The sequence below is a fragment of the Bolinopsis microptera genome, chromosome 11 (assembly GCF_026151205.1).
Source record: "Bolinopsis microptera isolate Bmic1 chromosome 11, MBARI_Bmic_1.0, whole genome shotgun sequence".
Lineage (NCBI taxonomy): Eukaryota > Metazoa > Ctenophora > Tentaculata > Lobata > Bolinopsidae > Bolinopsis > Bolinopsis microptera.
This window is the reverse complement of record NC_087082.1, coordinates 6,082,373-6,094,461: the sequence shown is the minus strand read 5'-3', so window position 1 is coordinate 6,094,461 and position 12,089 is coordinate 6,082,373. Positions and strand designations below refer to the sequence as shown.

The following is a 12,089-nucleotide window of genomic DNA, read 5'->3' as shown; positions in this document are numbered from 1 at the left end:
CACCCGGGAGTCGTAGGTGAGTCGCGAGCTGAGAGCTCTGCTGCTGACTCATGAGCAGTCCGCGTCATTGCTCAATGATCTGGCAACTGCTGATTTTAATTTCTACTCATACTCAGACACGTCTGATCTGGATATTGACATCCGGAGTGTAGTAAAGTAGGAGTCCTCTAGCCCCATCAGGCTTACTCTAATTAAGTATTCACCCTCTTTTTGCTTGACATGTCTTGAATGAAACGCTTCATTGCATTAACCCACCTCTCCGCGAAATGTGTTACAAACAGTACAGTAACAATGTAGTAACGTAGTGTGACGTGAAACAGAAGCTAGTGTACGAGGTTGAAACTCCAGCTGAGGATTGAGACGTGTCCTAACAATCACAGCCTGAACAAGCACTAGTCGTAGTCATGAAGAAGTATATCACGTGACTAGCTGAGTCCTGATCACGTCACAGTCACAAAGCCGTACAGTTCACCTCCACCTCCCTCACCCTCCTCCCTGGCCGTCAATGTACCGGAGATCCTCCAACTTTTTCAGACCACACACACTAGTTTTATTAGCCCAGACGGTCCAGGTTTGTTGTGAGAACAGTTTGTTCTCTCCCTCTACTGCGTGTTGTTGTGAGCTGCTCTTTTTAAAACGAACTGTTTTATCAGAGAGAGAGTGTGATCGAGGTGTGGAGTTTTAGCGCTGAATCTTGTTCTTTGTAGTACACCTCACTCCTCAAACTTTGTAGTTTGCAAGTTTGGGTTTTATCAGAGTTTAGGAGCTTCTAATTTCCGTGGCCTCTGCAGCTACTGCTAGCTGATACTGATAGCTGAGCTCATACTTTAAACCGGGTCCGACTGTAGTCTGGGGGTCTTTGTACACGTTTCCCACTTGTATAAACGGCTTTTATAAGACTTTTCCGATCTATTGGCGGCCGCGGGACGAAACCATGTCGGTTGAAACAACAAGCTTTTTATATCTGAAAACTAAAAACATGGCTGGTACTGCAATTCTTCGAGCTACCAAACAGGGAGAAGCTGTGAGATCACTCTCTGTCTCCCTGCCTGTCCACCTCTCCAGGATCCAGTCTTTCAGTAAGTGTGTCTGTGTAGTACCCAGCTGCAAAAACACGAGCTGTATACTGTAGTTGTTACGTCAGAATACCGGTAGAGCTTCACTGCCCAGAGCTGGAGTTGCTTTAACATGTTGCGACTTGTTTAACTCTGTAGGCTTTCCTTTCATCCCTTACTGCTAGCTCATCACCACTAACCAGGCCCCCGACCTCGTCATAATATCCATTGTCATCTCTTCTTTTCAAGTGGCCCGCTTCTCTCCCCGGGACCCCGGACCTGGAGTGATCCTATCCTGATCTTACAGTCTGAGTAGTGGTAAAGTCAGCTGCAACTGGTTTAGCTAGGGGCAGCACGTTTGTTGTTTGCGGGTCACGTGCTCCCTGTAAAGTGATTATAGTTCGTATCTCGTGTGTTCAACGTCTGCAGGGGTGTTTAACTACTTTCACGGGTTTCCCGCGGACTTGTCAATGATTTTGTCACTGTGCAGCTAGTTCTTACGACAGGGCTTCACCTTGAGTTGGGTGAGCTGTCACAATATGCCCTACTCTGCAACCTTTTAGCTCCTTTTTGGTACTTGACCTCTAATTTTTACCAAAAAAGTGTGAGCTGACTTGATACAGCTCGAGTACTTCTAGACGATTTTGACTTCTTAATCGTGGTCGCGGCCCAGTTTATGTAATGTGACGTTTGGTGGACTTGTTGTTTGTGTGACTTATTTCGTTTAATATTAAGCTTTGCAGTTTTTGTAGACCGTAGTTTCAGTTTCTTATACCCGAGCTGATCAGTAATTCAATCCACACTGCAGAGTTGCCGATCTTTCTTGGGTTAATTATTTGTTGGCTGGTGACAGCCTTATTTCCAGCCAATCTGTCAGATCAGGCCGCAAACATCCTTCCTTGAGTGGCTGAGAAACAGCTGTAAAGCCATGAGTTAACCAGCGGCTGTACCATCTGACAATTAAGGGGTCGCCGCATAATCAAAAATTAATTATTTGTCAGATTGTTTGTATCCGCATTCTTGGCTGATTAAGATGCCTGTCATTCTTTCAACTTTTCAACCGCAGTACCGCAATAAACCACCGTCTAGAATCTGGATCTTTACCAGGTACAAAGTATTCTGTGCAATGGTTGAGTTGTTGTCAGTTTTCCATCCGCCACTTTACGAACTTCTTGTAGTTCTTGGCATTAGTCTGGCACGTTCAGTTACTTCTGGCATCCATCGTCAACTTTCTGGCATCTCTCTCGGCCACTTTTGGCATTTTGTGTCAACAATTTGCCGGCCTCGCACTTAGATACCAAGCACGATGCTATTCTGACTGATCGAGCCACCTGGTATCATCCCACTTGCGGAATGTCTGTCGTCCTACTCTCGGAAATAATGTGGTGCTATTTGCTGGTAAAGACTTTAACGAGTTGCTGATAGGCCGGTAGAGTCCGGACCCCGCCGTTGTGCCACTCTACACCTTACAGACATACAGCTCCCTCCACCAGTTAGCTACTGATACTACATTACTACAAGCTACCAGTTTGTTTATTAACTTATTAAGTTATCTATCAGTTAATTAAGGTCTTATGATTAGAGGAGGCTGTTTTCCCTAACGTGTAAATTGGTAAATATTCACAGCTCCTCGTCGCCCCTCTAATTTATATGGGGGTGAGTAGTTAACCAAGCGAATTCAGCTGAGACATTTAACCAGGAAGAGTTATCCAGTTAAGGTCAGTTAACACCCCAATCTTACTTTTCACCCTCTCTTCTCTCTCTCTCTCTCTCCCTGGCCTCTTCTCTAGCGGATGAAACACAATTGTTGTCAGCTCGAAACAGTGATATCCGGGATCTGTTGAGTAATTCAATCAGACAACTGGTAGTTAAAACGACCACACACACTATAATTGATCTCTCCAAACCAATCACACTGTAGGGTTTCCCACCACGTGGCCGTTGTTATCCAATCATGGCACGGGCCCGAGAGTCCCGGGTATTGCACGCAGGGGCCACGTGGGCCAATTAATGACAAGCTATTAATTTCTAACGTAGGATGATGAGAGGAGGGAATGACAGACTTTTCTTTCTTTCACCCCTGAGGGAGCCCGCTGGTTGGCTCACTGACTGAGCACGTGGGCGGAGTACTGCCCTGTGATTGGACAGTCCCCTGAGGGGGTATGCTCGGTATATTGGGAGTACCCAAGGTGATCCCCCATTTTCACACGTAACTAATTTCAGTTGGTGTCCTCTTGTGAACCTGATCAGGTAGACTAGTTGCCCATTGTTATGATCCGGCCACTGTTACTCATTCGTTTACCACGCTTATTATAAGGTTCATCTAAAACCACTCTCTCCCTTCTCAAAGACCACGAACCACGACCTGTGAAGTTTGTAAAGTCAACGTAACAAATACTATAATGCTGTTTACTGAGGCCCCATTGTCCAGCAGCTTTGTTAACTCTGAGGTGTGTGTCCTGTTTTTCACCTCCCAATTAAGATCAATGAAAGTTAACCTCGTTCACGTGCCCCCTATAACTTAGTCTCCGTTTAGTTTGTACAATGGTAATATTGAGGTCTCCTACTCCTTCTTCTCTACTACTCTCTCTCTATTATAAATGTGAGACTATTGTTTTGTTTCCTCTGCTTCCCAGACACGTTCGTCTGAGCTGACATAATGAAATGTCTGGGGATAATGTCTCGTTTTCTGAGCAGATTGTCTGGTATCACTCCCTAAATTCGTGCTACTTATGATTATGTATGTGCCGGCGTTGTTTTAGGCTATTGAGTGAAGCTTGGAATGCATAATGCAGCTGCCAGTTCATGTCGGTCTTTGTAAATCAGTCCCGTTAGGTTGCTTGCTGATCAGAGCCATTGTTCATCAGTTCTGCTATTTTCACCCCACTTACGGGTGATTATAGAAGGTAGCCCTGAGTCTTAGTACCTGATTTCCTCTCCCTCCTGTCCCTTTCCCATGACACCGTGTAGTATGTCGCTATATAGATCTAGATGATCAGACACAGTTAAACCGTCTCGGCTTGTTCTCATCTTCTGCTTGATATCGAGACTTTTATCTGTCCACTGCAGGTTCCAAGGTGTCACGTGCACCTTGTTCAGGCCCACGTGCAGGAGCTATCCTTCAGACGGACCAGCCAATCAGATCACTGGGATTGGTCACGTGGGCTAAATATCAGCCAATCAGCAATCAAGGACAGACCACGTGGGTTGATAGCAAACTTGTGATTTGTGGAGAAGGTGATTGGTTTAACAGGATAGGATCCTTGCTATCTCAGACTGTGTTCTCAGAGGGAGTAAGAGGTAGTGTGAACCGTGACTGGAGCATCTTCTTCTTGTTTAGTACGTGATTAGTTGTTCTGATGACGAAGTGTCTTATTTACCTGTGCTTGAGAGTATTCTGTTTATGTCTCATCTTTTTCCCTTTGAAGCTAGTTTTAAATACGTTGCTTATGTCATGATACCGATTAATGGTGGGTATCACGGCTTCAAACGTCAGAACAATCAGTCAACCTTCTAAATGAGTGAGCATTATGATTGTTTACCTTCCTAATCAGCTGCTTGTCAAACTCACGTCAATTTGTCACCATTCTCCCTTGACTGGGTAAGAATGACATCAAATACCTGCCATTAACTCTCTTCATCATTAGTGAGTTATTAATACCAGTAGTTCCCATACTCCTGATTAATTGCCCTGAGGTAGAGCAATCTCTCTCTATCTCTCTCTCCTTCTCTCAGGCCTGTCACTACTTCTTCAGATTGGTGGATATCAGTGTCACTACCTCCTCAGATTGGAGGGGATATCAGTGTCACTCGATACCATGACAAGGTAACAAAAGATGCCTCATGCTAATTGGGCAGCCCTTCCCAGTTCCCAGGTATCTCCCAGTTACCAGGCAACGCACCGTGTTACCAGGCAACGCACAGTCAACTGGTGTGTGTTAGATACCACGCAGTGATGAGCCGACCTAGTACCAGTACCAGTAACGCGCAATATCACGTCTACCCAAAGTACCACAGTTAGTCTCCTTTAACACGGTTAGATAACGAGTCAGTACAGTCGGTTAGAGTCAGTACAAGTTCCTCCAGCTCACCTCTCCTTTTGTTTCGGATCCTTCCCCGCCCTTTTGTTAAACTCGTGTTGCAGTATCTGACATCATCATGTCATGCTGGGGTATTCCGAGTGTTTTGGTATGCTCACGAGATAATATCTCCGTAGTATGATGTCAAATACTGATGATCTGGGAGCAACCCGTGGGATTTTCCCAGCGCTATCCCACAGTTCTGTAGCTGATCAGAGTTTTTAGGGGTTGCCGTGTCTTGTTGATACTACATAGAGGTGCCCCGCTTCCCACGCTCGATTAATAAGTTATGCATGATAAGCGCTGACCAGAACAGAGAGAGAGAGAGAGAAGCGCTGGGATTGCACTCAAATCACCGTGTCGTGCTTATTCTCGTCGTGCAATTAATTTGTTTTTCTAAACAACCAGCACAGCTGCTGCTATTACTTGATCGCCATTGTTAATTAGCTTATTTGGCAAGGTGTACTTTTAAGTTTGCGGTTAGCGCTACTGTTAAACCTCTCGACGTGCGTTCCGTCAACGTCAACCTCCGTTAATACGTCGCGTTCTAATTATCTTTCCACTTGAGTAATATGTTTCTCCCGGCTTGTTGTAATTTTTTCCAGTACTTTGTAAGTTTTTCGGTCAATTTAGAGTACTTTTTCATGTCAGTAAGACAAGTGCGAACTAAATAAGTGTGAACTACTTTCTACTAAATTTTTACTCAATACCAATTTTCTAACCTTGTTTTCGTTAGCTTTGACACAAGACAGCTTTGAATATGGCCGCTCCAGATATCAAACAGGAACCTATGCTGAACTTGCCAAAGGTAAGCTTTATCACAGTAAACGCTGAAGTCATCGACAGTTTAATTCTTGCACTTCATCACTTTTAACCAATATTTAAGAAGATTGAAGACCAGTATTTTTAACGGTCGGAGACCAATAATTTAAACGGTCTTATCAAATATTTAAATAATCTAACCGCCTCCCCTCCCCAGGTTGGCAAACTCCCCAAACCACTGGTAGAACGTCGCAGAAGAGCCCGTATTAATGCGAGTGTAGATGCACTACGAGAGATCCTGCCCACCACCCACGCTGATGCCAGGACCGACAAGGCTGACGTGCTGGAGATGGCTGTTAACCATCTGAAGCAGTTGCGCAAGAGGAGAAGGGATGCCAGGGATAAGAGAGCCAGAACCGCTCAACGTGAGTTTGGCTTTTTATTTTATTATTGCAATCATGTAATCATTATGTGATCAAGAAAGAAACTTACCTGCTTTCCTCATATTGGGATTCTCTATTTTTTTAACCAGACTTACGTTTTCAGTTCAAGGGCTAGGACCAGTACACACAGAAGAAAAGAGTTTCCGAAAGGGATACTCCGAGTGTCTCTCAGAGGTCGCCAAGATGATGATGTTTTCACCTGCTATTGACGATGGAACCAGACAGAAACTGGTAAGTTATTATAAACCGAAGTGTTTCATATCTGTTTTAAACAAGATCTCATAGCACCAGAAATTCATGAAATTTGTTTGTCTGGGCGGACCTTTCACTTTCACTTTCACTTTCACTTTCACTTTCACTTTACAATTTGACCTTCAGATCGCAAGACTCACAACAGTGAGCTGCCCTCCGAACCCACCACCCCGAGCAGGGGCCCAGTCTCCAGTCTCCTGTGGTGCAACACCACCCCACTCCCCCGGATACCCCTCTCCACCCAGCTCTCCTGGTGCTAGAACTCCCAGTCATCTCAAGGTGAGCTTAGTTTTCTTTAACATTTTCTGTGCTCATAACTTATGATTTCATCTTACGTAATCTTACGTCTGGTAGGAGTTTCCGCCACCTTTCTAAGCTTTTAGCTGTTAGTGGCAGCTTTTCCCATGACTTTAAAAGCCGTTTTGAAAATTTTCTAGGAAACTTCCCTCACTATGCACTGTAGTGAAACCTCACAAACGTTTTTATAGGCCTCATTTTAAAGCTCCTCACGAGGGCGCATGAATTTTAAACGGTATTTAAAATATTGTTGATGATAGGGCTGATGAAAGCCAGGTCATATCGTCACTTTGAACACTTCTCGAACCCTTCTTATATTTCTGAACTCCTCTTATCAGTCCATGTTTTAAACACAGTGGTAGCAGTCTAGGCGAGCATATCCAATCACATCACCCCATATTCCAATGGGGGACAGTTGAGCGGTATCTCACTATCTCTCATATCCCGGACAGGTCCCTACTTCTAACAGCTCCATTTTAAACAGTCTCACAGTCCCCCGCTACTAACATTACTGCAACTTTGTTAACATTTCCCGGGAATATAATGACGTTAGTTTGCAAACGGTTCCAATTCAACACACGTGAAACTATTGTTCTACTCGTGTGTCAACACTAAAAGAGTCTATACCACCCCCTCTGCAATTCTCACGGCCACTTCACCACGCTACTTTTTAGTCTCTTCTCCTCGCCCCTCTTTGACAGGAACGGTGACCCCGACATTAACACCCTCTCAACCCTTTCAACTCTCGTTCTAAGGTAGAGCTGTGAGAGTACTATTTCCCGGCCGGTACGGGGTTTAAAATACAGTCTGGTAACTGGTTATCAGAGTGGGACACGTCTAGCTGCTGTCCTACTGCACTACTATGTTACGGTTTAAAGGGAACCGTCCAAAATACTAGCCAACATTTTCAAAGAAATTGGCTCCCTCGACTGAAAGTGTGGCCTTTGATTAGGAATATAACATGTGGTGGTTTCGTCAGAGTGTTATCAATGTGTCTAGACTGCAGGACCCTACAATGTTAGCAGCCATGGTGTGGCAGGGATTTAGACACTGAGTGGCTGTGGAGATTTGTTATCAGAGAGGGTATGGTCTCATCATACCCTGTACTTTCACACAACATGTATAATTGTACATGGGTTTGGTGAGAGAATAGAGCCCCCTCATAATTATTAGTTATACCACCTCGGCCAAACATACTTCAAGTCTAATCATAATTCATCATTATTCAGATCCTCATTAAACCCACTTGAAAAGAGGCCCCCCAGGGTAATACCCTCTCTGACACGACCCCGCCGGGTGCACTTAGGTCTCGACCTCTGCATGTTTTCTAGCCTGATTAGGCGATGTTCGCATATTTAACGAACATTTGGCCTTTGTATGCTCAAATTAATAAGTCCCATAATCAGTGGTTATTGGTTAATCGAGGGAGCTCTGGCGAGGAGGGAGCGAGTTGAGCTTATTAAAATCTCACATAACATCTGATGATATTTTAATTGTATTGATCGGGCTTAACCAGCCGTACAGATTAATATTCAACAGCAGTGCGGGTCAGATCTGGTCGAGATTGTTGCTGGATATTGTGGCTGGTGGTATACGTGGGGGGGGGGGGGGGGGGGGGGGGGAGCGTGGGGCCTTTGTTGAGAGGTTTGGGAGTAGTCATTGTCGCCAGCAAGTTTTAGCCCTTGAAAATGGTATTAAATAGGCTGGGAGTAAGAATACCACGAGACTGGGGTAAATAACGGGGCTAGACTATTATTAAGGAGCCTCACCTCAGGTCTTCTCACGCTAATAAGCGATTAAAGATCAGGGTGACGGTTCCTCACAGTGGTTTAATTTCAATAAACCTGCCGCCATGTCATGGCGGGGTCATTAAAAGTCACTCGCTCGCGTAGACAGCTAACTACTCTTTTGCCCTCGTACGTTGGCTGTTCACAAAGTTAGCTCGGATTTCCTTCAGCAGTCTTTAAGAGAAAGGAAACACGAAAATTCTAAAAGAAATAAATGTTATGAAAGCAGCTAAGTTATCAAAAATACCGTTATTAATTTATCTAACAGTCTTTTCTTCAGGTGTGTGGATCACCCCCAATTAGTGGAAGTGTTTCCTCAGATCCCGGCCGTGTTCCCGGACTCATCAAACCTAAACCTCAAGTCATGATCAAGTAAGTTTCATTGGTGATTTCTTATTTCATTTCATTTTTGCAATAAAAATATACTTCTAACGGAGATTACTGATTGATGCTGATTAAACTATAAAAAAATTATAAAGTTATGAGTCTACGTCTTTGAGAATCTGATAGCTTATGTTCCTTTGTGAATACCTAACACACTCCTCCTCAGCCCGCTGTCCGGCTTCCCTAGAGTGCTGTCTCCAGCTATCCAAGCAGCCCTTCAAGCCAGACTTGCCATGCTGACTAACCCCAACAAACCACCACAACTCTCCACATTCATCCCAAAACCAGGCACTCTCACTGCACGACAAGAACTGGTGAGTTACCTTCTTCAATTTATCTTTGTCGTTATTCGAATCCTATTTAATATTGTGTCGAGCGTTCTGTACGTTCATCTTAACTGGTTGAAAAAAAATGTTATTTTGAAAAGTACTAGCTTTGTTTTGTTACCAACTTCTCCCTCTCACGACCTGCTTCCTTCAGATGAACCTGATGACACAGCCGCTATCCGAGAGGACCAGACTCCCACAATCTACCTTCAACTCTCTGCCTCTGTGGAGACCTTGGTGAAAGGAGACACAGGAGACACAGCCATCATGGGGGTCTTATTGTGGAAATTACTATGAAAAAGACTGCTGAGATTACACATTTGCTTGCTGGAGATATAGAGATATTTTGCGACACTTTGGGGTGATTGTGGACTTGACTAAAGGGACTTGGCAGTTTGGGTATCTTCTGGTTTATTATGTGGACTTTATTCAAGCACGAGGAGAGACAGAGTGGGCGTGAATTACAAGATATTAGGGAGAAATTTGTAAAGATGTTTACAACTTGGTGATTAAACTATGGAGCTTTGAACTTTAAGCTGAACTTCAAGGTTTATATATTTCTATTATCTATGTTTTATGTTTGTTTAAAACGTTTAATAGATATTTGTTAAAACAGTTTTTCCGGTGAAGCTTGCATCAGAAGTTATCAGATCTTACCATATTTTATCAAGAAAGGCACTGTATGAGTACTTGTACGTCAAAATATTTCGAAATCTTGGTCTTAAATTCGGACTGATTGCAAGTTTTAACCCATTAAAATTACCCCGTGGTTTATGACAATTGTCACAAATTCAATTTAAGAAACTGCTCTGAGATCACATTGCTCTTTTGAGACCCAATAAATTGTGAAGATCTAATAACCCATGTCTTTATGAACCCGCAAACCACTGACAAGGTTAAAACTAATCGAATTTCCTGGGTTAGATGGTTTAACTTTCTCTCATCCGGACAAAGTTCCCTCCCTGGACAACTTTTAAACGAGCAGCTGAAGTTTGGTTTATATAGTTCTGGGATTATTTGATCAAATATTTTAGTTTGATTCAAAAGCTAGAGTATTTGATATTTGTCTGTTCAATTTGAACAAGGGTACTGATGCTATCAACTTTTTTCTTTTTTTACAGAACATGATAATTCAAATTGGACGAATGATTTATATATTTAACCAATTTTATTTATAATGTAACGTAAATTATTTGTGGTTTGTATATTTATTTACATCCTGTTTACATATTGTTACCACCAGCTCTATACATTAGAGAACCGTCACCACATTTTTACAGAGAGCTTACCACCCACCAGAGCCAGGAAATATGCCTCAATTTTATCTCCAAACCTTCGATTACATCAGAGATTAACATAGATCAGTGTTTTCAACAGATGGCCTGCTAAAACCCCGCCACAAACAGCACCTTGTCAGAGACCGCATTACTCCTGACACTTAGACCAGCAGCCCTTAGTAACCGTCACCTTTACACCAGCACCCTGTCAACATTACCCACCAGTCAGCCACTACATCGCACTTTCTTATCGTCAAAAAGTTCGGCAAAAACCGTCATCAAGCACGGTGCCATCCCCGCCTTTTTACACAGAGATATCAGTCCTATCAATCATCACTTTACCCGCTTATCAGTAGTCATGTCCCCGCTATCTCTTAAAATAAACCCTCCTTTTATAGAAAGAGTATTTTAGTGCTATATACTCGGGGGATTATTATAGTGTAAAGTACAGTGGGTATAGTGCGTGTTATTTCGTGTATTTAATTTAGAGGGTGCAGTTCGGGCCCTCAACAGACAGGCTGGTAAACATCCACTGATGTAAGATTAAACCCCGAATTAAGTAAGTTTGAATGTTGAGGTTATTCTCACGGTACAGTCATCTTCTAATTGTCTAAACCCACCAGGGTAGTAGCACGTGAACGGTACCACCGTGGTCATGGTTACCACTGTGGTCCACATGCCACATTGGTGGTGTGTAAACCCACATGCCTCATTGACTCCACACTCCGCATACATTTATAGTGAGGGACATGAACCGTAACAAAAACTAAGGAACTAATGTTCCACCGTTATTGATAACTAGTGTTCTACTCTGGTTGCACGTGAATACAATAGATATAAGGCTCGACTACATGTTAACTAGGTGAACAGAGGTTTGATCCACATGGGCCCAGTTCAAATTAATAAGGCGCAATATAAGGGGATGTGGGGCCCTGAGGGGGAGTACTGCGCATGTGCTCTACAGTGCACCATGGTGTTGAGTAATAAGTGGAAAAGAGGAGGAAGTCCCCTGGTACTGGGAGGAAGGAGCCTGGCACTGAGGGTGGAAACTGGGTCACGTGGTGGTTCTGCTTTGTTTGGGGTTGTCTGGTAGGATGAAATGGGGACAGCTTATCTATTCTTCTTCATGGTTTAAATCCACGTGCCATGAAAACAACAGTTTTCGTGTCTTGTCGTTGAATGGTTTGACAGTGATTGTTTTAAAATATTAGTGTGGCCTCCTAACATTTCACTGCAAACAAAAGAGTTTGAGCGAAATATTTCCGCCCAAAATGTCATTCGTACACGGTGATTTCGTAAATACAACCGAATGCCCCATGCTTTAAAAAAAGAAGACAAAAAGGTTTCTCGATTGTTCCTTATTAAAATCCATGATACCAACGATTTTATTGAACAAGAATCAAAGTTTAAATTAATAGATTAAAAGT

At 43.3% G+C, this 12,089-nt stretch overlaps 1 protein-coding gene across 1 annotated transcript in view; it reads left to right on the top strand.

The window, feature by feature from the left end:
- The window catches only part of LOC134822621 (transcription factor HES-5-like), a 28,367-nt gene extending 17,767 nt beyond the window's left edge, over positions 1-10,600 (top strand). The window contains exons 2-8 of the mRNA XM_063833752.1: positions 5,869-5,942; positions 6,114-6,321; positions 6,443-6,570; positions 6,718-6,870; positions 8,956-9,047; positions 9,226-9,373; positions 9,540-10,600. Coding sequence (XP_063689822.1) covers positions 5,895-5,942; positions 6,114-6,321; positions 6,443-6,570; positions 6,718-6,870; positions 8,956-9,047; positions 9,226-9,373; positions 9,540-9,626 — 864 coding nt within the window. The 5' untranslated portion in view covers positions 5,869-5,894 and the 3' untranslated portion in view covers positions 9,627-10,600. The remainder of the gene's footprint in view (positions 1-5,868; positions 5,943-6,113; positions 6,322-6,442; positions 6,571-6,717; positions 6,871-8,955; positions 9,048-9,225; positions 9,374-9,539) is intronic.
- The last annotated feature ends 1,489 nt before the right edge of the window (positions 10,601-12,089 follow it).